Genomic DNA, 27,293 nt, shown 5'->3' on the forward strand with positions numbered 1-27,293 from the left:
GTTGGAATGTCTGCAGAGAAGGAGACTCCACAACCCCCCTGGGCAGCCTGGGCCAGGCTCTGACACCCTCACTGGGAACAAGTTTCTTCTCAAATTTAAGTGGAACCTTTTGTGTTCCAGTTTGTACCCATTGCCCCTTGTTCTATCATTGGTTGTCACTGAGAAGAGCCTGGCTCCATCCTCCTGACACTCACCCTTTGCATATTTATAAACATTAATGAGGTCACCCCTCAGACTCCTCCAAGCTAAAGAGACTCAGTTCCTATAGAATAAAGGCTTCCTTTTCCCCTTCTTGAATTTGTCAGAGATTTAGGAGCTTTTTGTGACAGGGAAGAGGGTGACCCCATCCCGCGGTGCTGCGTGGCCACCACTGGCGGGACAGAGCAGCCCTTTTAAAAATAATTGTTCACACTAATTGTGACTGAGCGCTTTGGTGCAGGGCCCCGGCCGGTACTGTGTTGGGGAGGGGTGACTTTTCCCGCTCTGGGCCGAAGCGCGGCCCGGCCCGCCGTGTCCCTCCGCGGCCGCCGTACCTGCGCATGCGCGGCCGGAGCCGTGAGGGGCGGGCGGTGCCGCTGGGGCTGTCCCGCCGCTCCGGCCGCGGCCATGGGGGACGTGAAGAACTACCTGTACGCCTGGTGCGGGAGGAGGAGGCTCACCCCGGCGTACGAGATACGAGCAGGCGGAGGCCGGAACCGCCAGACCTTCCTCTGCGAGGTGCGGCGAGGGCCGGGGGGCCTCGGGTCTGCTGGGCCCTTGGTGTGAGGGAGCGCCTGAGGGGGGCCCAGTGGCCTCGAGTTGCGCCCGTGGAGGTTTAGGTTGGATATCAGGAACAAAAATTATTCCCGGGAAAGGTTGTAAAGCACTGGAACAGGCTGCCCAGGGCATAGGTGGAGTCACCATCCCTGGAGGGGTTTAAAAGGCACATAGATGAGGTTCTTAACAACATGGGTTAGTGCTAGAGCTGGGTTATGGTTGGAGTCGATGATCCTGAGGGTCTCTTCCAACCGAAATGATTCTGTAAGTGGTGAGAAGCTCGGTCATGCCAAAGTGTCCTGGCTTCTTGTGCGCGGAGTAAACACGCTTGGTGGGTTTGTGAGGGTAAGGCAGCCTGGTGTGAAGCTCTTATGATAACAAGGAGTTGATTTCTTTAAGGGTGTTGTGTGTATTTACACCTTTCTTGCAGGTAGAATTGTTGGCAAGGAGTCCTGTGTGTCACTCTTGCGAAGAGCTTTGGCCCTCCACTGAGCTTGCATTGAGATATAATCAAAAATTCCTGTTGTTTTGGCTGCTGGTCTGTGTGCCGCTGTAGTATTGCTTTGCTCCTGGCTCCAGATACCATGGGTGTGCTTTGAATTGGGGTTGGCTTTGACAAGGAGCTGATACGCAGCGTGAGGCCGTGGGGAGAACAGGCCGGGTCGTAAGCGATGCCATAGATGTGCGCTGAGCACCTTGGATTTGTCGGTACACCCTTCCTCCACCGTGCATCTTCCCCACCAGTAACAAAACTGAGAAGCAGCAGTTTTAAAGGTGTTGGAACCAAAACTGGGCGTTGCTGGGGTGAGGCGGTCGCACTGTTCTGTGCTGTGTATGTGTATGCCCCATCAGCATCCGTAGAAACTTAAGAGATAAACAGTTTGATCTCCTTAAAACACACTCTGGTACAGTGGTTGTGAGTCCAAGTGCTGGTCCTGTTTGGTTGAAGGTACCATAGTCCTGGTAGACTGATATTCTGCTGGAAGCTCATTGTGTTCTAGATTACTAGAAAAGTTTGTGTGTTGATGAGAAGGGGGGTGTTAGCTCCATTCAGCACTGAAGGACAAATGCAGTCTGGCATTAATGGTGTACAAAAACCTGGAATGCTATGAGCAGGTCTGCCTTTTTTTTTTTTTCTTAAGAACAGCTAACTATGGTAAAAACCTGTTCACATGATCAGCAGAGTGAAGAGTGGAAATCAGAAGTGCCAGGACTGAAGCTGGAATGAAATGGAGTTGCTGACTATAACTGTAAAAGAAGGACAGTAACAGTTTAAGATGAAGGGCAGTGGTTACAGAAAAGCAGGTGTAAAACATCTGCTTAGTCTAAACTTGGAATAAACTTAATGTGATGGAGTTTTGTGGCAGGCTATTGGGCAAGCTAGCAGGGTATAAAATTGCTGCTCCAAAGCTTGTCTCTTGTCTTATGAAATACATTGTCTCTTTCTAACTGTAGTAATGTGGAGCTACAGTAGAGGGATGCAAGCTGAGGGTTTGGGATTAAGGCTGAGGAAAGCAAACCTGGGCAGAGTTTCTGCTGTGTGTTGCCATGGTCCCTTCCTACACTGAATCATTTGCTCCAAGAAGGTTTTGGGAAACAGTTGCACTCTCTGAGAATGTACTGTGGATGTTTTCTTTAATAAGGATAAATGAAATGTTCAAAACCTACAGAAATATATAGATACGTATAATGATATGTAACAAAACTTAGTATTTCCTGCACTTATTAGCAACAGAAATTTGGTGTTTCAGTCAGTATTTTTGGTTTTCAAGATCCTTTCACTTGTACATGCCCTGGATCTGTGTTTTTATTTGCAGCTTCGAGTGGAAGGCTTTAACTACATTGGCATGGGCAGCTCCACAAACAAGAAAGATGCGCAAAGCAACGCTGCTCGGGACTTTGTCAATTACTTAGTTCGGGTGAATGAAATGAAGAAAGATGAAGTTCCTGCTTTTGGAGTAAGCTGCTCTTTCTCCTTACAAAAGACTAATGAAAATTTAATTGCATTGCTGGGCATCCGGTTGCATTTCATCCCTGGAGTTCAGTCTGTCACTCCTATTTGGTGAAGAAGACCGAATGTGCGGGACTTCTCTGTGCAGGGCTGAAAAACTGGAATAGGCCCAGTGAACACTGTAGGATGGCCTTGTTAAAAAAGCTGGGTCTTGGTCTGCATAACTGGTGAGGCTGGAAAGAATTCAGAGTTCCTGTGAGGCACAGCCTGGCTTTAAGAGTGCTGAATACTCACACCTGACACTGGGAATTGTTTTAAATGCCTGTTATGATATATAATACTGTGTGCTCAAAACAACAACAACAACAAACCGAAGCAAAACAAGCAAAACAAAATGCAAAGCAACAGCAGCAAGTCACAGACATCTCAAACCAGACCTTGAAAATTAGGCATTTTTCAAATTGTAGTTTCTTTCTCACATCTGTGACAGGATCACTGCTTTTTAAGATGTTTGATGAACCATACAAGTATCAGCAGTGACCATCATGTAAAAGCTGAGAGGGGAGTAACTCTGTCTTTACAGCCATTTTAGAGAACAGTAAATATAGCATGAAGCTACATGTTATACATTGGAAGAGTCTTTTTCTAATGCCTCATTAAGGATATATCTACATAAAACACATCATTTGATTGGTGGAAGCAGTGTCCCTGCCTCCTCAGCCTAGGTGAAGCCTTATGGTAACAGAACCTATATTGTTTCTGATGTACCAGTCAGTTTTATGGCAATGCAGTGTGTTGCATGGCTAGATCCTAAAAAGGAATAAGCATGTTCTGTATCTTGAATAAAACAGAGGTGGTGTGATCAGTTAGCTAACCATCCACGTCTCAAAATGGGAAGGATTCAAGCTGTAATGAATAACCATAATTTTGTCATTTCCCAAGAGTGTTAATGTTTTCTTATACCCCTTTTCTCTGCGTGCATAAAGTATGTTTGAGTTCCCTTGGTTATGTGGTAGGGACTGGTATCTGTTATTTTATCCTGGATGCTGAAACAGTTGATTTTATAATTGCTGAACTACAATAAGTCATGGCTACTTGCTGGTTGGGACTCTTGTTATAGGACACCTGCAAAAAAAACAGATATTCAGCAATTGTATTCTGTACAGTTTTTAAAAGGGTGTTACAATTGAGGGGTTACTGCTGGGGGTAACTGTTGCACAATGATGCGCGATATCCTTAAACTGTCTGAAGAGTTTTTTAGCTAAACAGTAAACCATTTTTTTCTGTAGGGATGTGCTGACATTTCCCTATGTTCTCTCTCGTAGCCAGCAGCTGGCGATACCCCTGATGGACATGAAACAGCTAAAAACATTACTGGTTCCACTTCTACCTTGGGTGGACCTCTTCCTCCGCATTTGATTATAGAGGCTGAAACAGGTAAGACTGTGGAAACTAATTTACATGTGTGTGGCTGTAGTGTATGTGTATAGATTTGTGTCTGTGTGTGGTGTTTGTGGTTTGGGTTTTGTTTGTTTATTTTCCCCAAATAGCATAATTCTGCAGACAGAAGTCATTGTGGTTGTGAGGCAGGGGTGTGAGCGACTACATGAGATCTGAGGGGCTGGTCGTGTCCTGTTGAGACTGCCAAACAATACCTCTCCATTGCTAAGAATGTTTGGGGAGAGTTATTTTGATTATGGTTGTTTTGTTTTTTCCACCTCGTAGGCAATGGTGCAGGTGCAGTGCCTGGAAGTTGTGGCAATCGTGGTGCTGAGTGGGATCGGGGTGCAAATTTGAAAGATTACTATTCCAAGAGAGAGGAGCAAGAAGTGCAGGCGGTAAGTGATTCAATGCAGTTCTTTTCTTCTTAAATAGGTATCTTCCGTTCCCTTTCATTTGTTACTAGCATTAATACTCAAGCTTGCAGTTTTCATCTGAGCTTTTGCTGTTGGTTTTAACTTAAGCTGCAGATTTACCTGCTGACTTTTAACAAAGATAAGCTAAGGACAAAATAAATCACTCTGGATGCTGTGAATATCCAATCGCATAGATGTTTTGTTGTAAAAACAAGGAAATTCTGAGGAATTTTTAGCATTTTCTGTCCTAACTATTTTATAGCATCTAGACAAGTTATTTCAAAGACTTGTAAGAATATTTAAAACTGAAATCTATTAGAAACCAGAAGATGATACTTTTTTTTTTCCAATATTAGACTTCAGAGTCAGAAATGGACTTAAACACTGATCTTCACGGGGGTTGGACCCTGGAAAATGCCAAGGCACGTCTGAACCAGTTTTTCCAAAAGGAGAAGATTCAGGAAGAATATAAATACACTGAAATGGGGCCTGATCACAACAGGTGTGGTAGTTTTAGTCACCTTCTGCATATGAAGGGTTAGAAATATTTTTTGGTGATAGTGGCTAATGGCATTTATTTGCGGTGCTCCATAGTGCCAGCTGAGGAGGCAGTGATCTTTACCAGGACTAACAACATCCCGAAATATTGAAATGGGGGCCATGAGCCTCGGTGCCAAGTTCTGAGTGACTCTGAAGAGATTTCTGTTGAATGTTTTTCTTGGATGTGCAGTTTTTGAAATGATTGTTGTGCTCGAGCAAGCTGTTCAGGTGTCAGTTTGGATGGAAAGGGTGCTCAATTGCTCGCAGTAATTCTTTGTATGACTAGTTGCCTTCGTACATTTTGAGGAAATCTTGAATATGCTTTCATTTGCTTACGTAGAAATGTGCTTTAAGGACTTTTTATTTATATTTTTATTATAATTAACTTTTTTTTTTTTCCTGGCAGCAGAATCTTCTACTGGAAAAATTAGTTTGGCAGAATCTTCCCAAAAGAGTTTTGAGGGTCTTAAATCTCAGTTAAACCAGTTGGGTATTACTTTCTTTTGACTTTCTGCCCGTTCCATCAGAAAATTCACATATGCTTCTCCCAAATGAAAATAACACACACCAGATTGTGCATAAAGAATCAATGGGTTTGATTTTTTTACCTCTGTTTGGAATAGTCTTTACAAATCATCAAAACTGCAAGACTTTGCATTATTTCTTCTGAAATATAATTACATTTTGTGGTCAGAAACAATGGCATGTTGCTGCTGGATTCTTGGTCATTTTTTTCTTTGGTTGGCTGGATTTTTTTGTGTTACATAAATTTGTTTTCTATGAGAAGTGTTTGGTGGTTTTTTCTTATTACAGTCTACAGTAAGAGTCTCACTTGCAGGACTTCTGGTGTTCTTTTTGTGAAGTCTTAAAAGCATTCGGAACATCTGAAATATGTGTATTGGTGTCAAAAAGTTCTACATTTTCATTTAAAACCTATTTCCAAGTCACTCATCTCCGTTCATGTTTTCTAACAAGGACATTCCCTTAAACGAGTAACATTAAAAAATAGTTTGTACAATACTAGGATTTTTAAATATGCCTGTTGCAGATGTAGTTCTTGAGCACTTCTTTTATTCTGCAACTTGCAGATTCATTTGTGCAGCTCATTTTGTTACGCCTTCTGGAGGTAAAAGCATTAAACCCCATGTATTTAAAGACATATAATCTTGAGCAGAATGAGATGGCTACAGATGACAGTATGTTTCTCAGCCCACTTGTTGTTCCTCCTGAGCGCATTTCAGGGTTTCCTATTTACTACACCTAGGAAAGCTTGTGTGAATTGCCCTGGATGGAATAGGCATGAAACAATCCTAATGTGCTCCAGTATTCATTGAGAGAGTGCAGATTACTAGTTTTAATCCTTTTGGTATATATAACAGGAGAGGAATAATTGCAAGTGTTTTAGGAGTTTTGAGGATAGTTATATGGTTTGGATTCTTTTTAAGAAATATCAGTTGCCATGCCTCTTATGACTATGATTTTTTTTTTTCAAGTAGTGGTCTTTACAACAGAAGTGTCAGTCTTGCTCTCAGGGGTTTTTAAAGGAGAAATGTATTTTTGTTGTTAATTAGTCATAGTCACGTGGTATAAGAACTTAGAATCACAGAATCATTTTGGTTGGAAAAGACCCTCAAGGTCACAGAGTCAAACCATAACCCACCCATGGCACTGTCCCGTGTCCCTCATCTCCGTCTGTTCAACCTCTGCAGGGATGGTGACTCCACCACTGCCCTGGGCAGCCTGTTCCAATACCTGACAACCATTTCCAGGAGAAAAATTTTCCCATTTTCCAATGTAAACCTCCCCTGGCTCAACTTGAGGCTGTTTCCTATTGCGTGTTACTTGGGAGAAGAGACCAACACCTTCCAACGTAATAGCTGGAACATTTGGATTCAGAAACTTTGTTTTATTAACGACAGGAGGGTGTAAATTGCAAATATAAATATAGCTCTCCTAGTACATGAAGAATGAACTAAGTATTAAGGGATGGGATGTGGCTTTTCTCTCTGGGGACTCCTTTGGTAGTATGGGATGCCAGTGCCTCCATGTGTTCCTGCTGCAGGGGTGGCAGCAAGCGACCCCAGAGATCTGTGCGCGTCCTTACGGGGGCTGCCGAGGCTGCGCTGAACAATCACGCGGGATTCTGCTGCCGACTGATTTCTGGTGTTGCTGTTCTGCCCGTAGGTGGAGGAGAATGAGATTGAATGCTGACTGTAGGCCTGGCTGAGAAACATACTGTCATCGGTGCCTTAGTTGGCTGTTGTGTCCCTGAAAGCCAGTGGCCTTCGACCCATGAAGCCACTGTGCCCAAAGGTCAGTTCACTGCTAGTACAGGAAGGCGTTTGAACTTGAAATTTAAATCCCTCACTTAATAGTTTTTTTGGGGTTTTTTGTTTGTTTTTTTGTTTTTTTCTTTTGTTTACAGCAAGAAACCAAGGACACAGATGCCAGGCTCTGCCTGCAGCTGTGCAAGAACCAAAGTGTAGTTTTCAAAGAAGATCTCAGTCTGATAAAGCCCAGTCATACGTCTTGAATCACATTTGCCCATTTGAATCCTGCCTTATAAGCATTTGACTTTAATTTCTAATCTGTGCAAATACATAGGCTTGTGATTCTTAAAAACGTGGGTCTTAGTTTCCATCATCCTTTGACATATGGCTTTCTCATTTTTTTAAGCCTGAATTAAAATACCAGTTGACCTTTAAAGGAATTGGTTACATGCCCACTAGGCAAACCGTTATGCTTTAGACTATATGCTGTTCCCAGAGTATGACAATAAGGGCTTCATGAAAATTCAAGTATTTTGTTGCTCCTGTGCAGATCTGTTCAGTGGTCTTTGACAAAATGACCTGGTTTAGTTCCCTCTGTGCTCTGAGCTGCCCAAATGTGTGGCAAACACCAGGCCAGCTGTATTAAGTGTTGCATCTGAGTTAATAAACCCAGGCTACTGGTGGGTTACGTTAGTATAATGTGGGATACAGTTAATGGTACACTGGGAGCATGTTTCCTAATAATTCAGCATTGAAATTTAAAGTCGTACAGTGGCATTTGCAGGACTTTTCTTAAGAGATGTGCTGGTTCTATTGATGGCAAGTCTGTTACCTGCTAACTTGGGATTAAAGGCACTAAAAGTAGTAATATTTTACCTTGGCCATTGTTGATTTGAGAGCCCCTGACTGAGGACACTGAGATCTTTGCCTAGAAAAACTGGAAAGAGTGGCTATTTTTGCAGTGTCAGTGTCAGCACTTGATAATTGTACCTTTGTGTTCTTTCTCACACAGGAGCTTTATTGCAGAAATGAACATTTATGTGAAGCAGCTGGGCAGAAGTAAGTGTTCCTATTTATTTTAGCTTAGCAAGGGATGGGTGTTGGTACAGAGGACTAGACCATACTTGTGGGTACAGACCTTTATAGTCTGTGCTGGAGCCTCTTCCAGAGGTGAAGCTTCACATTTGTTTCCTGACATTAATTTTTTCTGTGTGTTGTGCTTGTCTCGTTCTACTTCTTGACCATTACATGCTTCTGCTAATTTTTCTTCTCAGCACAAAGAAATGCTTGTGGGATGTGGTAGGTTTTATTTGTGTTAATTACTTGTTCATATGTGTGAGAAATTCAGGTGTCTGATACGTTCCCAGGCAATGGGTGGGCTGCTCATCCCATGCCTGTTCATGTAGAGCTTGCTTGGAAATGCGTACAATGTTGCTAGGTGGTATAGAATAATCCTACTTTCTTAGACACTGAACGCAGAGGAAAACTTTACAGGAGCTCCCTGGGAAGTCAGTAAATAACATTACACAGCTAGCGAGTCAGCTGATGAAGGGACCTGCTTGGATTTTGTGTCAGAACTCTGGATTTATCAAGACCTGAGACTCTGGCCTGTGTAAACAGTCACAAAGCCCATTTCAGTGTGTTGTCTTCTGTGGAAGCTGTTTGACTCCTCAGCGACTACAGCTCTGAACTTTGTGTGCTGCAGGGATTTTCAGCCGCGAGCACGGATCCAACAAAAAGCTGGCAGCACAGTCCTGTGCCTGTTCCTTGGTTAGGCAGCTCTACCATCTCGGCATCATAGAACCTTATTCTGGACAGACGAAGAAAAAGGGAGAATCGGTGAGTTTGGAAGAAGGGTCAGAAATATTTAACAGCTTATGAGTTAATAATAATTTTGGTTCTTTAGACCAGCAACTGTTTCTGGTCTGGCTGGTGATTTGGATCAGAAGTATAACTTTGTGTCTATGTGAGTGGAGCAGTAAACAAGTTTTACAGCATATTAAATGAAATAGGGTTTGTAACAAATGCTTTTTCCAGTATCAGTTTTTTAGAAGCTTAAAGATTTCTGTTTATGCACCATACAATTCTTGGCTACTTGGTTTCTTTCTCTGGCATGCTAAGACTTTTTTGGTATTTGGTCACAAGTTTGGTAATGTTTTCCTCCAAAATTAAACTCGGATACTTAAAAATGGTCTGTAGATTCTTCTTGGATCAAAAGTTGACAAAATGTTTCAAGAAGGTGAATTTTTAACGGTTGGTACTCCTTAACCTTGTTTGACTAGGAACTGTTTGATGGTTCAGTATCCTTCTAGCAGCCTGCAGTTCTGTCTTCCATTGTCTTTCTTTTTGTGTATATCAACATAGTTTTTAAACGTTTAATAGATGGAACCCTATGAGGTGTCGCTGTCTTCCGACTTAGAAAACCAGCTGCAAACCACTGTACGGGAACTGTCTCTGGAGACTGTGCCTTTGGTGAGTGTGTGGTTCAGATACTCCACTATTCAACACCAGGCCTGCTTATTTAATGCAGTAATGTGTCTTCCTTTCCCCACTTTGCTTTTGGATTTATAGCCTGAAGATCCCAGTAAGCCAGTTCTGATTAACATTGGAAAGTTGGCCCATTTTGAACCGTCGCAGAGACAAAATCACATGGGAGTTGTTCCGTGGTCACCACCTCATTCCAACTGGAACCCTTGGACCAGCTGCAATATTGATGAGGGTCCTCTGGCAAACGTAAGCCTAAAAAATTGATTTGTTGTTTGCTTTCTCCATACTTCTGAACTTTTAAATGCTTTTTTCCTCCAGGATTTAAAGTATGAGCTATTCCAAATGAGAAAACAGTCCACTGATAAAATGTCATCCCTTCTTGACCTGGAGGAAGGGAGTCTTTGCACTGGTAGGAGTTCTTTGTATGTGCTTCATGGTTTATTAGATTCTTGAGCAGCAGTGTCTCGGATGTCCCAGTTCTTGCCTTTGTTTCAATTTTTTGCCTGCTATTGTGCAGCCCATACCAAGTTCTAATGGAAATTACAAGGTAAGTTTATGGGCATGTAATTTATAATTCACTAGTCCCTTTCCCATACTTCCATGCTAGGACTTTTCTGGGAGGAGAAACTGCTCCAAGCCGGTGTCACTACACAGTCAGCCTGCTTGCTCTTTTTGTTGTTTCTAGTCTCATTCACTGAGAAACAAATGAAAAGCAGCGATGTGACGGGATAAAATGGGAGATAAGGGAAGAAATACTAGATTGCCAAGTTCAGAGGTGTAATGTGGCCACTGGTATTACCTGGTCAGGAAAGATTCTCAGGGCACGAACTCCAGTTTCTTACAACAGGGAGCCAGAGTACTTACGACCAAGATAATAGTTTAATACTTCTTTTGACTGCAGTTTTTTTCCATCAATGACATTCATTTAACTTCAGTCATTATGTATTGATATAAAAAATGAGGAACTGATGTAAATTTGTCTGTTGCTGCTTACAGCACATAATGGATGTATTTACAGACATTGCAAAGTGAGCTGGCTTCAAATCTCATTAGGATTTCTGTGTGCTAGTCATGGTGCTGCTAACTTATTTTCAGTAAAACAAATTAGCTGTCTGGTAACGAATTTAAATTTCTTTAGACTTCTTTCTTAGTTGAAATACAAGACTTGCTCATACATTTCCCTCCCTGCTCACTTTTCCCTTTTCAGCTCCTGTTCTGTGGGTGGTTACGTGCTTTCGTTATCTGATTCCTTACATTAAAAACTCCTGTCTGAATGATCACTGGAGTATCTCCTTGGCTTACTGCTGAATAGAGTGTTTCTCAAGCAGTTGAAGTATTTAAACAATATTTTTCAGTGTTATGGATCTTTCTGAGAAACTTCTTTGAGGATGGCCATTTAATTTTAATATGCTGGAGCAAAGGAAATAGAATAGCTCATTGGCAGAACCGATTTCAGGCAGTTACATACGACATGATCCTTTACTGATATTTGGAATAATTATCTTGGTGTGACTGATTTTATATTGAATAAATTACATAGGTAAGCAGAGGAGTCAAAAAGCCTCTGAACAATGTCTTGTCTTTCCAGCTCACTCCAGAGCAAATAAGCATGGATTTGAAAAACGATTTCATGTACCGTTTGGAGCAGGATCAAGAATTACAAAGGGTAAGTGCGCTTCCTGTAACTTGTCACGCTTGCGCTAGCCTGTTGATGTTCCAAAAGAGGTTGAACATCCCATACAAAGTGTGTAAGACTGGATTTCAGTAGTAATATGCCACAAGTTTTCGGAAGTACTGGATGGGTATGGGGATATGTAGGACAAATCATAGTTTATATTTTCTCCTTAGGCAGTTTTTCCTTTGTGTGAGTGAAACCTGTGTAGAAGAGTGAGACAAAGTACAGATGTGGAGCAGAGTAGGTTGATTTGGGGAGATTTTTAGAAAGGCATTGGATTTTTTTTTTTTTTTCCAGATCCAACAAGAGAGAGAGGCCTTACCCGTGAAGGATTTTGAAAGCGAAATTCTGGATGCGATCCGTCACAACTCTGTCATTGTAATCCGCGGTGCCACCGGTTGCGGCAAAACCACGCAGGTGTCTCAGTACATCCTGGATGAATTCATCAGGACTGACAGAGCTGCGGAGTGCAACATCGTGGTGACGCAGGTGAGGAACACACTACAAAGGCAAACACTTTACTTTTGGGATGTGATCCTAGAAATCGCCTCTTAGGATGTGTTAAGAAACCTGATTATCATTGCAGGAAGTTGTTCGTAGAAGTATCTCCACAGTAGAACATGTAGGAGAAACTTCAGCAGCAGGTGTATTTTCATTCGGAGTGTTATTCTATCCTGTATGTACAGTTGGGATAACCTGGCTTGCAGCTTGACCAGGTGAAAACTTTTTGGCAGATTGAGGGGAAACAATTTGGCAAATACCACCTGGTTGTTCCCATATGTCCTTATATCCCTCCTCCTGTAATTTTCTGTATGGAAATAACCATTTCAGAAGAAAAAAGCCTGCTCTTGTACTGTTTAATGACCACCCTGTAAAGAAATCTTAGGAAAGGACATGTATAACTTCTGTGAATTACTTTCTTGTTTTCGGTGGTGTTCTGATAAACTTACACTTCATGATTGAGTTAGAGAAACCTTTTTCATCCCCCAGCCTCGGAGGATTAGCGCAGTTTCTGTAGCAGAGCGTGTGGCATATGAGAGAGGAGAACAACCTGGGCAAAGCTGCGGGTACAGCGTGCGGTTTGAATCTGTGCTTCCTCGGCCCCATGCCAGTGTGATGTTCTGCACTGTAGGTCTGTATTGTTGTTAACAACATTTTTTTTTGTAGAATAAGTTTGCTGACATACAGTTGTACAGAGAAAGATTCAGATTGTTGTTCAGAAATATGATAATACCAGTCTAATACCACACAGGAATAATCTGAAGAGGTAAAATTGCCATAATTGATTGTCCTTAGGAGACAGAAGGGGAAGCAGTATTGGTAGGAAGGAAGAGTCTTTTTAGTAATAATATTTTACACCCTCCCCATTGCTTGTACAACTGAAAGTGTGTCAACTGGAGATGGAGTTGTAAAAGATGCTGGGCAGCGTGTACACTTCTTAATTTTTAAACCGGTGCACCTGTGCTTGATGAACTGAAGCGGTGACGGGCGGAAAGCTGAGCTGTTACCTACATGAACATTTAACTCCTGTGTCTCTTTAAGGTGTTTTCCTGAGAAAGGTGGAGGCTGGGATCCGCGGCATTAGTCACGTCATTGTTGACGAGGTCCACGAGAGAGACATTAACGTGAGTGAGCTGGTGACGATGATCCTATTCCTCTGCATGCTTCTGTTCTGTTTCACTTTTGCATGTGCAAACAGATGGAAGGAAGCTGCATTTTACTAGTTGCCATATATGTGAGTTTTCCATCTTCAATAAGATTTTTAGAAATCCTTCTCTTAATTACTCCTTACCCGATTTAAGGAGCAAGGACTTGTGCTTACTTGCTGCCCTGACACTTTCGCCTGTTGGGATTATCTTGGTCCTCTCTGCAAAATAGAACATCACGGTACGAGCACTTCTTGTCCAAATGCGGGAGCATGTTGAATGTCACATTTATTTTGGAGTGCTTTTTCTCCTGACAGTGTTGTATTACTGTAATAGCGGTGGTTTTTACAGAAGCTGCCATCTCAGTAGTGACAGATTTCAATTTGGTTTTGACACACAGAAAAATGCAGCAAGTTGAAAATAGAATTGGGGGAGGGATTGTGTGTAACTTAAGAAATGGGAAACATTTTTTCTCCCCCTGATTCTCCTCTATAGTTTACAGCTCTGCCACACCAAGCGTGAAACTGTGAAGTTCTGACATGATGTTTAAGCTTGTTTTGGCAGAATTTATGGACTCACTTAGATGGAATTGCAGTGCAGATTTTTCTGATATCTTCATCTCTTAAGTTTTTATTAATGATGTAAAATACAAGTTTTCAAAGTTTGAATGAGATTGGAAATTCATCTGTTGAACTAAGGGCCTACCTAACTGCATGGCAAAAATAAATAAATGTCACGTTTAGATAGAACTGTAAAACTTCACGTACAATTGCTGAGTTGTTCCTATTTATTTTATTAACTGTGGCTACTTTATATGTAAACCAATTTAAAAAAGACCTTAGGTTGTAACGTATTGTTAGGAAGGTAGCAAACTATTTTTTAATTATTTTCTTTAGTTTGTTTCATTCTGATAAAAGAATAACTTTTCTTTACACTGGAAATCCTAAAATTCACTTATCCCAGGAATTGCAGTTATTTGCAAATTAAAGCACTGACAACTGTTTCTGGTTGCAGAATATCGTTGTGATGGTTGTTACTCTTGCCCAGCAAAGCTCCTGCTCAGTAAATGGATATGTCTATGTAATTCTTTCTGATTTCTTGGGAATTTGTTGCTTCTTATGGATAGGAAATTAATGACGCTTTTATTCTCTTCTTATGCAGACTGACTTTCTCTTGGTGGTGCTGAGAGATGTGGTCCAGACATATCCAGAAATCAGGGTTATCATTATGTCTGCCACCATCGATACGAGTATGTTTTGTGAATACTTCTTCAACTGTCCGATTGTCGAGGTCTTCGGTAGAACGTACCCCGTCCAAGGTAAATCACTGAATTTGCAGGAATTGCTTTATTTATCAGTTATATGCTTTAAGATTATGGGCGCAGCTGTGGTATTTCAGATCAGTTGTCTGTGATATTAGGAGTAGTGGAAATAGCTTTAAATAAGTCAGTGTTTAAAAAAAAGGCAAACAAAAAAACCAAACAATAAAAGATGATGTGGAAGTATATAAAATAGAGGAATAACCGTAGGAATAGTGTGGGAATAATTCTCATGCCCTGGCTGTCAGCCAAGGCGTTTTAGCCAATCGTGCTTTCATACTCTGAAACATCACGATTATACCAGGAGAATCTCAAGAGATGATAAAAAGAATTGTGTTCCCTCACACGGGCTTCTAGCGGTCAGCCTCGGTAACCAATGCTTGTCTGTCCTCGCAGATTATTTCCTGGAAGATTGCATTCAAATGACTCAGTTTGTTCCACCACCAAAGGAAAAGAAGAAGAAAGAGAAGGACGAAGAAAGTGGTGAAGATGATGATGTACGTTTGACTTCTTTAATGTGCTACTTAGGACTAACTCAAGTGTAATTCATTGTTGAACTTAAACATTTTTGGCAGCTTCCATATTTTTTAATATCAGAGATTGCTGTTAACTTGAGAAACAACTGGATTTTCTCATTGCTCTTGTAAACAACAATTTATTTTTTTACTGAAGCTAAAATTCTGATGTTTTGTCAGCCTCCCTCTCTTTGAAGATACAACCGAAATGCTTTTAAAAGAAGAAATAGATACAGAAATACATAATAGATTTTCAGGGAGAAAACTTAGATTCTCTCTCTTCTTCCCTTGCAGTTGATATTTTCAGTGCTTACATACAGTGTCAAGAAAATACCACTTTCATGATGCAGCTTTTAATTTGTAGGTCTGAAACTGCTATTTAGGTCAGTTTTTTAAATTTTTTAAAATGATCAGTGTTTTTTGAGAGAAGCATTTTCTTCTGCTTCTCATGATGTTATCTTCATCATTTGAATGGAAGTTAAATTCATTTGATAGGTTTCTGCTGCAAATTTTTATTGAGTTATAACTTGATGCAATGAAATTCCATTTTTGTATTAGGAATCTGGGGCAGCAGAGCTTGAGCTGCTTTTTGTGAGTCCTTCTATGAGCTGTGCCGGAGATGGTTTTTGCCATCCACATATCTCATTTTCCTATTTGCCTGGCCAGCCAGTCTCCACAGGTTGAGTAGGTTCATTTATATGATTTCTTTCATGGTTTGTTTTTCTGTTGCTGTTTTTTTTGGTAGGCCAATTGCAACCTGATTTGCAGCGATGAATATGGTCCAGAAACAAAGCACTCCATGGCTCAGCTGAATGAGAAAGAAACTTCTTTTGAACTCATTGAGGCGCTGCTAATTTATATCAAGACCCTGAACGTCCCGGGAGCTGTACTTGTTTTCTTGCCTGGCTGGAACTTGATATACACATTGCAGAAGCATCTAGAAATGAATCCACGCTTTGGTACAAGAAACTGTGTTCTATTACATTTCATCTCCTTTTCCAAAGGAAACTACAGATTGTATAAAGCTGAGAGTTGGCTGAGTGGTTTAGAGAGCTGGATTGATTTGCTGTGAGAATGAATGAGTAGAAATTTATGATATGGTGCAAAGAAGAAATGAGATTTATGTAGTAGTAGTTACCTGCCTTCTTGTGTTCATGTTGTAGGAGGCCGCCAGTATAGAATTTTACCTCTGCATTCGCAAATTCCTCTGGAAGAGCAGCGTCGGGTGTTCGATCCTGTGCCTCCTGGAGTAACCAAAGTACGAGAGCCTTCTCTGTGCCGAGTGTCTATTTTTGTTCTGCTTTTGTGGAATGTACTGCTCACTTATTTTTTTTTTAATAGAGGTTATGTAGCTTATCTTGCAGTCCATCCTTAACTTTCCCAGACCAAACATATTTCACTATGCATTTCCTGTTTTTATAGGTTATTTTATCTACCAGCATTGCGGAGACCAGCATTACCATCAATGATGTCGTCTTTGTTATAGACTCCTGCAAGTGAGTTCATGAAATAGCTTCTCCGTGTGTATTTGAAATATGTCGCCTGCCAAACGAATATTAGAAGAACTCAGTGTATGGCTGATGGAAAATAGGAAGAGTATTGTATTGTAGTCTGTTACAGATCCTGTCTTGTTCTCTGAGCAAATTACACATAGGAATCTCATTAGTCGCATGAGAATTTGAAGCTTTTGAGACAGTTCTGGAAACTTCACCCTGTGTGTAGGTTGGGGCAGTGCTTTGTGAAGAGTGTGATACTTCACCTTCCATACAGCTGGCTAATCAGCCAAAGCTTAACTAGTCAAACAGGTGGTTTGCTTTAGTAAAAGGAGTATGGCTTCAAGGAATATAATAAGAACCGTTTTGGCAGGACTTAAGATGAAGCACATCTGAACTTCAGGTTGTTTTCTGTTTGGTTGTTTTTTTTCTGTAACAGACAAAAAGTGAAGCTGTTCACTGCTCATAATAACATGACAAACTATGCCACAGTCTGGGCATCGAAAACTAATTTGGAGCAGCGGAAAGGAAGAGCCGGACGTGTGCGTGCTGGGTTTTGTTTCCATTTGTGCAGCAGAGCTCGCTTTGAAAGGTGAGGCTGTGCTCTTTGGAAATAAAATAGTGTCACAGACTTCTCCCAGAACTGTTGTCCGCTACTTCAGATGAAACTGGGGAAAAAACTTCAGAAAGCACAGAGAGGAGATGCATGAAGTCAGCTCACACTGGAATATCTGTTCTTTGTAATGTGCTTTGTAATCAGGATTAAGGCTCTAGTCTGCCTTCAGCCCTTGTGGGCAGCTGGCATCTGCACATTACAGGTAATTTTGTCATCAAAACACTGAAAAGCAGGGAAGACAGATGTTACTTTTCCCTCTATCCTCATTTTGTGGCCAGGAAGCCCCTTCGTGCTGCTGCACTGCTGCTCTAGCACCTTCCCTGCTGCTGAAACTTCACCTCTTCTATCTGCCACCTCTTCTATCTGCCACCTCTTCTATCTGCCACCTCTTCTATCTGCCACCTCTTCTATCTGCCACCTCTTCTATCTGCCACCTCTTCTATCTGCCACCTCTTCTATCTTCACCTCTTCTATCTTGGTTGCTAGAGCCATGGAGATCTTTTGCTGGTTGCAGAAGTCTACACAGCTGTGACGCTCCATGATTGATCTGTCTCATGAAAGTTTCAGCACCCCTTTCTCAGACAGCAATTAGAGCATAGCTGCATTTTGATGTTCAGCTTTTTGTAACCTCTGAAAGCATTAGTTGATCAAAAACTTCCCTTAAATCGCTCAGATTTATTTTGATCTGCAGTCTAGTAAAGTGGAGTGATTTTTATTAAGGATTTTTGACAGTGAACTCATTTTAAGCTGCTAAAGTAATCATGGGAATTTATCACCTGAAGGTTGCCTTCCCTTAGAGAGTATAAAAGCAAAATACACCAGCTTCGTGGTGCTTAGGACGGAAAGAGTGTTTGTGAACTTGTGTGGAGAATCTTTTGAGAGATACCATCTTAAATCTGGTGCCAGCTGAATCTGGATATCCGTTCTTCAAGGTGCTTTGAAACCTTTTCTAGCTGTGTGCTGCTCAGTGCAGTCATTCCTAGGGGTCCCTGTTTCAACCAGCAAGCTGAAGGTTCACTAACGATGCTGTGCTAACAACTTCAGCCATGCAGACACTAAATGTGGGCAGCTCGTGCTGGAAACCACGCCAGGCAGTGGTGATGTGAGGGCTATTCCCTCTGTGCATTTTCACTGGGAATTTTCTCTGAGATGAGAAGATAAATACTGGCAGGAGAGCCTGAGTGACAGGAGCAGAATGAGAGTTGGTGGGTTGGCTGGGAGGCAGTTTTTGCTTTGGAGGGCGGTAGTTTGTGCTGATGGGACAACACAATGGTGATCAAAGCCTATGCTCAGAAAAACGTGGGCTTTTTCATTCTCATTCCAGACTTCAGACTCATATGACACCTGAAATGTTTCGAACGCCGCTCCATGAAATTGCTTTGAGCATCAAATTGCTGCGGCTGGGAGGAATTGGTCAATTTTTGGCCAAAGCAATAGAACCGCCACCTTTGGATGCAGTGATTGAAGCAGAACGCACACTAAGAGGTATCGTAATTTGTCCACAAGATAGGGCTTTAATTAAGCTGCCTCCAAATGATTTCCCACATATAATTTTTGCTTACAAACTGCATTATCATCTCTGGTTAGGCTGTTTGTGTAGTAGCGTGCTGGCTGAAACAGCAAGGTGTTTCCTGGCTTCAGCGTGGGGGTGGCAGCATCTTCTGCAGCTGAAGAAATACTTGGATTCCCAAGTGGAGTCTCCTTCCTTTTAGAAACTTGAGCCTTCGAACTTAAGGCTTGTTTTGTTATTTTACCCAGTAACCGATTCTGGCTTCCAGCTTCCTGTTTTCCAGCTGTGGCACTGCTGTGTGTGTCACAGGCTTAGGCCAGTGCCTCGGGCATTTACAAAACTTCTATAAAAGTACTGAAAAGGAGAGGTTAGCATATTGTGTAATTACTGCTTTGTACAGTTTGCTGACCCAAGATTTCAGTATTTTGTCAAGTAGTTAAATCTGCAGTTTATGAGCATGCAAGCACTGGTATCCTCATAAAACAGGAGAAACTGAGGTGGGGTTTAAGCTGTCTTCAAGGAACTAACTAGAATATAAGATGAAGCAGGGAGGAACGCTAAATTTATGCTTTAGATTTAAACTTCAGCACACTTTGCGACTATCACTAAATAAGCACTTCTTAGAATTTCTAAGAACTAGAGTATCTATTTGATTGTTGATTTTTATGAAAAAGCTTGTGTGACGAGCCTACATTGCTTGTCTACAGAAGAGAGACCAGAATGAAAAACATAGCTAGGGGTAGGTATTCAAGTTTAATGGCTTTCTGATCCAAAAATTGTTAGTGCTTTTCTTACACTGCAGATAAGAAACGCAAAGCCAGTGCAGAGCGCAATATTTTCAGCTTTACCACCAAATAGTTGTTTCTGGAGGTGCCTTCATCTCCTGGATGACCTGTGATTTTTTCAGTGCATGTGTCCTGCTAGTATGTTTTGAGGATCACGAGACGTACTATTCTTCAAAATATTATTTCTTTATGCTCTTGAGTTCAATAGATACCAGGAGAAATGGATTTGATTCTGGCTAAGGAGTCCTTTATGTATTTGCTTTCCCATTTAATTGCTGAGGCTACAAAGCTTTTTTTAATGTAAAGCTTTTAGTTATGCTCAAGTTTCCCAAAATAGTCTGTAAACAGAGTATATGAACTGTAAGTTTGCATTTTTCATTTAGATCTTAAAAGGGCTTTTAAAGATCACGCTCTCATTGTTTTTCTTTGTTCTATGAAGCAGCGTGTAACGGTTATGGCCAAATGGCTCGAAAGAAGGAGCCTCGTGAGACCGTTCAGTCTGTTCAGCAAACACCCACGTGTGTGACTTTGTTATTGACAGTGGTTTGGTGGCTTTGAGGATGAGCTCAGGTGATGATTTTTAGGTAATGGAAGGAGAGAAAGGCAGGCGAAGCCTCATGGAATTGAGAGTTTGTGGTGTCCTTTTTTGGATGAACGGAGGGTTCTGTGATTTGGCAGGGCTGCTCTCATTTTCCCGAGGCAGAAATTACATTAATCAGGGACTTGAAAAAGTTTAATAGTGTAATAGTGGTTTGTACAGAAGCAAGCTGGAAAGAAATGGAAAAATATGTATGTGAATTAAATAGTAATTATTTTAACTGTGGTGGAGGTAGTAAAACATCTGTAAAGCTAAAGTAAATTTTGTTTATTTGACCTCAGACTGGTTTTGAAAAACATGTTGGCAATATTATAAACAACATTAAACTTAAATATCAGTGGGGTTCTATTTAAACACAATTTTTCAAATCCTGCATTTCTTACCTAAAGATTTCTGGGGTTGGCTGACCATCTTTGCTAATGAAGAGATCTTGTTTCAGAGCTCGATGCCCTGGATTCCAATGAAGAGTTGACCCCTCTTGGAAGGATCCTGGCCAAGCTTCCCATTGAACCTCGTCTGGGCAAGATGATGATAATGGGCTGTATTTTTTAGTAAGTTTAATGGTCTCAGTGGTCAGTTCCTGAGCCTCTAGACGTGCATGCTACAAGAAGAAAAAACAGCACATCTAGATGAGCAATAAACAACTGGGGACAGGAAACTGAATATTCATGAGTGCGGAGGATAAATAACTTCTCGTAAAGGGAATAAAGCAGCCCTGAAATTCAGAGTAACTGAAAGGGACCAGCATAGGCTGAGTATTTCTGAATTAAGAGCGGGACTCCACGTGCTGAGGTGCAGCAGCGAGCTGGAGGAGGGGACATGTGAAATTTGAGACCCCGATAAGAAGAAGAATGAATTCACACATTTTATTTCAGCAGAAATAAGGAACTGTTTGTAATTGTTGTGCCTGTAGGGTCCTTCCCACCCCAAGGAGGTGGTGAAAAGGGCTGTGTGTGCATGGGGGAAGGGGAGGGAGGAGAGACAAAGGGCTTGTGCACACTTGCTGTTGTGAAATGTTGGCTGATTTAACTTCCACTTCCTGGTAAGTGTTTCTGTGATGTCTGATATACAAGGGCCAAATTCCTAGGGTTTGTAACCTCAGTCACTAAGTTTTTACTCTGATCAACTGCCTGTAGCAGCAATACTGCGAGTAAACCCAATTCTGATCACTTTTGTGGGTTTTATTTTTCCCAGTGTGGGAGATGCTGTTTGTACCATCTCTGCGGCCACCTGTTTCCCTGAACCTTTCATCAGCGAAGGCAAACGCCTGGGTTACATCCACAGGAATTTTGCTGGGAGCAGGTTTTCGGATCATGTTGCTTTGCTCTCTGTCTTCCAAGCCTGGGATGATGCAAGGTATATTGTCTTGTCACAAAATGGGATGAAAAATTATGGGTAACACAGGGTTGAACAGTTTTGGGACCAAGCTAGGTATGTCCGCAGCTGCTATGGCAGCTCAACTGTTACACTTTTCCTTTCTTTGCACAGACTTCTAATTCACTCTGGGATTTTGTTTTGTTTTGTTTTAGAATGGGTGGCGAAGAAGCAGAAAAAAGGTTTTGTGAACACAAAAGACTCAGCATGGCTACTCTCAGAATGACTTGGGAAGCAAAAGTCCAGCTGAAAGATATACTTATGAATTCTGGCTTCCCTGAAGGTGATTCTGCTTGGACATAGTAATGTAATGATTGCATTTTTTATTCAGAGATGAGAAATAGATAAACAAGATAATCTGTGATGGATACTCAAGCACAAAGACCTGTAGGGGGTTTGCCATAAAGCTGTTTTGCTTTTACAGCTGCGTTCAGATGAAATTTTAGTGCTGTCTCTTCTCTCGTGGTTGCCTAAACCTGAGAAGTTGTGGTGGCTGTGGTACAACACAGGGAGATTTTGGAGGCTGAGGTTAGGGCTGCAGGATTAAAAATCTATTAAGTCCTTAGGGAATTACCTCCCTGATTTTCTTTCTCCTTCACTTGTTACATCTCCAAAACCATAACGTTGACCAGGTTCTGAATTTGCCTAATGTTCCTGAGGGGCTTGCTCAGTTAAATGGCATGGTTGGCTGGATTCAGCAGATGTTCATCTCCCCCTCCTTTATTTTTGTTTGTTTTATTTTTAAAAATTCCTCTTTTTTTTTCCTCCTCATTCTGCTGGGATCATTGCTGCATTTATCCTTAACTTTATTTCTGGGCAAGATGACCTGAAAACAAGCCACCAGAGACTCGGGGGAGGTTTGTAACCAATAAACTAATGAAAACATCCATTCTGACCTCCCCCAAAGATCTGTCTCCAAAACAAATGACAGGAAACACACTGTGGTACAGCACATTCTGGGCAAACCCCTCTTTCCTTGTTTTAGAAAAGCCTTGGGAGAGAAAAATACCTCTTTTGGTAGTATTTTTCAGCTTTTTGCTCTCCATGAATAAATTGAAAATTGAACGTAGAGCAGAAATGCTTTGAGTGCAGAGGTATTTTGAGAACAGAGGCACATCTACCAGTTGATTGAATCAGAAAACACATTGATCCAGGATCCTAAACAACTGCTGTGCTGTCCTGCGTGACCCGTGGATTCGAGCCAGTCTTCTCTTCTCTGTCAACAGAATGTTTGATGACTCAACCGTTTAACAACACCGGCCCAGATAATAATCTGGATGTCGTAATCTCCCTGCTGGCTTTCGGGGTCTACCCCAATGTCTGCTACCACAAGGAGAAGAGGAAAATTCTTACCACCGAGGGGCACAACGCCCTCATCCACAAGTCATCTGTCAACTGCCCGTTCAGCAGCCAGGACATCAAGTATCCATCGCCTTTTTTCGTTTTTGGGGAAAAGGTAAAGGCTTTGAATTTGTTCTTGATGACGTGCTGCCAGGTTGTCTAGGAGGCTCTTTTTGGTAGAGAAGCCATAAGAAGAAAACGACACAGTGCAATATTTAGGATGGCTTTGGGGGTTTTTGTTTGTTGGGTTTTGTTTTTCTTTTTCAGAAAATGAACCTAATGTGGTCATGGTGTCACTCAGCCTTCCAGTAACTTCCAGCCAACCAAATTCAATAGGAGCAGAGCTGCATAGAAAGTTCTTGTGAGTTCTGTGAAAACAGCCACGTCATAGAGAAAGATCTAAAGAAATTCCTTTAGGAGCTCTACCGTACTGATTAGGCACTAGAGAATTTTTGCCCTTATCACTTCTGCTACTTAGGAATCCAGAGAGAAAACAGGAATATGTCATACGGCAATGCTGTGCTCCATTTTGGGCATGTGGGTAGTTTGTCATCTCCTGAGGACAGCTCCCATTTCCTAAACACCTCATAAAACCCCTGAGGTGCCTTCCCCAGGGTCCCCATGGCCTTTGAGAATAAGCATCCAATTTGTAGAGCCCCTTGCTGTCAGGAGAGCCTTTTAAGGTCTCACAGCAGAGGCGATGCTGTAGGGCTTTCATTTTTGCCACCTCATCTGCGCTGAATTACAGAATTACAGTTTATTAGTCCAGAATTACAGTTTATTTATGCCTATTTTTATTTTCCTCAGTCCTTTTTGCTGACATGCAACTTTAGTAATGGCAGATAAACCATTTCGTTGGTAATAAGTGCAAGTACAACAGATTCTGCCCATTGCGCTCATGTGTGAAAGAAAGGAGGGAGAGAGGCAGCTGTCGGGGCAGGAGGCTGAAATCCCAAGTCCTGCTCTTCGATCCCTCTTTAAAACAAAGGGCAGCAGCCCAAATAGTCACTGCCGTCATCTCTGCCCGGCTCAGACAGCTTCTTGTTGTCCAAGTGCTCACTTCAAGTACAAGCTTAAGATCTTGTTTCTATAAAATGACAAAAGGGTTCTAAGGACGTGTAGCAACTTCCGAATTTGCACGTGTAGGTCCCTACTAAAGAAGCAACGTGAGCTTTTAATTGCAGCCCCAGCAATGCGGAAGGTGAGAAGATAATTCAGCTCCGCATAATTACAGACACGCAGTCATGGAAAGATGAATATTTTTAAGTGAAAGGTGTTTTTTTGGTGTTTTTTTTGAATACCAGTCAGTGCTGATACAGTCTGTAAACACCTGCCCAGTGTTCAATTTGTATGCATGTGTGCTCTTGTAATTTCCTAACACTATACCTAATTTTTTTGGTGTGTGGGGGTTTTGTTGTTTTGTTTTTTTTACAAAATTCTCTGGTTTCACTGGCCAGAGGAAGGCGTAGGGATGTATTTTCCATTTCAAGAGTCGTAATTCCTCTCCCGCTTGCAGATTCGAACACGAGCCATCTCTGCCAAAGCAATGACCTTGGTGAGCCCGCTGCAGCTGCTCCTCTTCGCCTCCAAGAAAGTCCTGTCGGATGGGGAGCTCGTTCTGGTGGATGACTGGTACGGACACCTCCTCGGTGCTCGGAATTTTTCTGTAAACGCTGCTGGGTTTTTTCGCCCTTTACCTGGAACGTGAAGAAGAGGTACCATGTGTTTTGGGCCTCCTCTTCAGACAGAGGCTGAGGAAACCTTGTTTTTAAGTCTCCAAAAGACTCAGGATTTGTTGGTTGCCTCTGGCAGTGTACATTTTATGACCATGACCAAATACCATCTGGATGCCTTTTTTTCTTTTTCCCCCTTGGTCACTGAAATGGAGAATTGCTTAAGCTTAGTTCACTAATATTTTTTAGGGTGGCCTGGAGCTTTCAAAATCTGGAGGAGCCAGTTTTTAGTTTACTCTGTATCTTTCTGTTTAGATGTTAGGGGTTATGTATCGGTGTTGTCTGAGTATTTTAGATCTCAGGAGCAAATCTGAAGAGAAGAATAGTTATGTTTTAACAATCTGGAGTATTGTGTCCAGTTCTGGGCCCCTCAGTTCCAGCAGGACAGGGAACTGCTGGAGAGAGTCCAGCACAGGGCAGCAAAGATGCTGAAGGGAGTGGAGCATCTCCCTTGTGAGGAAAGGCTGAGGGAGCTGGGGCTCTGGAGTTGGACAAGAGGAGACTGAGGGGTGACCTCATTAAGCTTTATAAATATATAAGGTGTGAGTGTCAGGAGGATGGAGCCAGGCTCTTCTTGGTGACAACCAATGATAGGACAAGGGGTAATGGGTGCAAACTGGAAGAACACAGCAGGTTCCACTTAAATATGACAAGGAACTTCTTCCCAGTGAGGGTGCCAGAGCCTGGCCCAGGGGGGTTGTGGAGTCTCCTTCTCTGCAGACATTCAAACCCACCTGGACACCTTCCTGTGTAACCTCATCTGGGTGTTCCTGCTCCATGGGGGGATTGCACTGGATGAGCTTTCGAGGTCCCTTCCAAACCCTGACATTCTGTGATTCTGTGAGTGTCAAATTTTAGGGATCTTGCAAATTTCACCTTCCTTTGTTGACAAATCAGAATTTCAAAGATGAGAATATAGATTTCTGGCTTGGTAAGTGCAGCACTCAATGAAAAATCGCTCTATAAGAATGCATTTCATAACAGGTTCTCTTCTAGAAGTTGTTATACATCTAATAAGCTTCTTTGTGCTCTAGGATCAAGCTGAAGATGCCACACAACGCAGCTGCCTGCATCACTGCCCTGCGTGCGGCCATGGAGGCTCTCGTCGTGGAGGTGACCAAAGACCCCAAGATCATTCAGCAGCTGGACCCAGCAAAGGAGCGAATGCTGGACATGATCCGTCAGCTCTCCAGGCCATCGGCCGCCGGTGTCCGCCTGATGGCTGCCAACGCCAGGTGAGCTGGAGCTAAAACCACCAGGAGAGCGTTGTCCCATGTGGACAGGAGCTTCAGGCTCTCGTTTTGAAGTCAATAGTCTGAGCATGCCTAAAATTGCCCTGGTCAAAGTCGGATGTGGGCAGGTCACTGCCTGTTTCCACAGGAAGGAATAAAAGCTGTCATCGCCTCTCCCAAAACACAATGGTTTTTAAAGAAAAGATAAGCCAAATTTATTTTTGGCAAGCATATTCATCTCTGTCTCTGGGAATAAATATTTGGCTGTGCTCACACCCCTCCGTTGTGCCTTCTTTTCATGCCTTGCTGCTGAAGCAAAGAGAAATGAAAACACCTGTGAGCTGTTAGTAAATCAAGGAACAAAATAAAGAACAGCTTTAGTGTATGCTTCACTGTGCTTTGTGGGTAGCAAAATACATAGGAATGGGACTCTCTATGCATTTGTGTGAGCTGGAGAAGCGGGATTGAGGGGAAAACTTTCTATCCCAGGTGTAGAGCTGGCTCAAATTTAGAGGAGGAGCTGCTTACGTGGCACAGCAGGCTATTCCCAGCTTTCCTTACTGAAGCGGAAAAGGTGCAAAAGCGCAACTGTAATTCAAACATCGTATTCTGTTAACAGAAGACAGCGACATCTTAACTGAGTGTCTTGGCAATTCATTCTTCCTGTAATATTTTTTTAAAATGGGAATCCATAAGGTTGCATCAAGTCTAGATGTAATGTTTCTCTTTGCCAGGTTTGGCGATGGCCCTCGCCCCCCCAAAATGCCTCGCTACGACAACGGGGGCTGGGGGGGTTACCCGCGGGGCTCTGGCTACCGAGGCGGAGGCTACGGCGGCTACGGCTGGCGCTCGGGAGGCAGAGGATACCAAGGTAGCCCGGGGGGCGGCTATTATCGAGGAAGAGGCTACCGAGGAGCAGGCGGTGGCTACGGAGGAGGCTGTGGGGATCCGGGCAGGGGGAGGTGGTAGTTACAGGTCAGGTTTCTCTCCCAACGTGCTGTTTCCAGCCTGTTTGCTGTTTCAGTTCCTTAGTACAGGTACGGCTCTGTAATATATCGTGCCTGTAAAGAGTTTACTGCAAGGTGTATGATTTTCTTCGTAATAAAGAGTTTGTTTTTAAAGACGCTATACGTTTAATTTTGGATTTGGAAGCTGTCTGTTGTTAGTTTTGGTTGTAGGAGGTATAAGGCGTTCTGAGGAGACCTTTCCAGTGTTGAAAACCATTCTCCACCAAACAAATTTCAAGTTACAGAGCTTGGACTCAGTGGGGATTTTTTTCTTTTCTGCTGATCCGGATCATGCGGGAACATGGAATTCCTTTTTCGAGACTGATGTGACGCTGCTTGGCTGTGTGGAACCATCTCAGAAGTGATGCCCTTCATCACTTACACTGCTCCTCCAAAATAGTCACACTTCATTCCTGCAAATAATGCGAGAGCACAATTCTTTAATTAGAATTCATTGAAATTGCAGCCTGTCAATTCCAGACACCCCAAGCCTGGTGCTTGCAGAAGAAAATCAACAGAGAGGGAACAAGGAGCCTGCCGCAAGGTGTGGTTCCCTCTCTGCTCCCACCAGCACGGGGGGGTGTGACACG

General features: G+C 42.3%; 1 protein-coding gene across 2 annotated transcripts; it reads left to right on the forward strand.

The window, feature by feature from the left end:
- The first annotated feature begins 566 nt into the window (after positions 1-566).
- DHX9 (DExH-box helicase 9) lies at positions 567-26,822 on the forward strand. Of its 2 annotated transcripts, XM_082054640.1 has the most exons (27): positions 567-717; positions 2,574-2,714; positions 4,033-4,144; positions 4,433-4,545; positions 4,920-5,065; positions 8,386-8,432; positions 9,079-9,212; positions 9,756-9,845; positions 9,945-10,106; positions 11,449-11,526; positions 11,833-12,024; positions 12,526-12,667; positions 13,078-13,160; positions 14,343-14,499; positions 14,896-14,996; positions 15,760-15,973; positions 16,178-16,272; positions 16,437-16,510; positions 16,947-17,099; positions 18,448-18,608; positions 20,456-20,567; positions 21,211-21,372; positions 21,546-21,673; positions 22,617-22,846; positions 24,248-24,363; positions 25,499-25,699; positions 26,431-26,822. In XM_082054640.1, exons 1-27 carry the CDS (start codon positions 607-609, stop codon positions 26,663-26,665), a joined length of 3,690 nt encoding a protein of 1,229 aa, XP_081910766.1. In that variant the 5' UTR covers positions 567-606; the 3' UTR covers positions 26,666-26,822. The 2 variants fall into 2 exon arrangements, with proteins under 2 accessions (XP_081910766.1, XP_081910767.1); XM_082054641.1 differs by lacking the exons at positions 567-717; positions 2,574-2,714; positions 4,033-4,144; positions 4,433-4,545; positions 4,920-5,065 and adding an exon at positions 7,288-7,416.
- The last annotated feature ends 471 nt before the right edge of the window (positions 26,823-27,293 follow it).

This window comes from Streptopelia decaocto (assembly GCF_964273445.1).
Source record: "Streptopelia decaocto genome assembly, chromosome: 5".
Lineage (NCBI taxonomy): Eukaryota > Metazoa > Chordata > Aves > Columbiformes > Columbidae > Streptopelia > Streptopelia decaocto.

Coding starts and splice junctions, on each gene's coding strand:
- DHX9 (XM_082054640.1), top strand. CDS start 607: ATGGGGGACGTGAAGAACTACCTGTACGCCTGGTGCGGGAGGAGGAGG. Junction 4,145..4,432: donor GATTATAGAGGCTGAAACAG/GTAAGACTGTGG, acceptor TCCACCTCGTAG/GCAATGGTGCAGGTGCAGTG. Junction 4,546..4,919: donor AGGAGCAAGAAGTGCAGGCG/GTAAGTGATTCA, acceptor TTCCAATATTAG/ACTTCAGAGTCAGAAATGGA.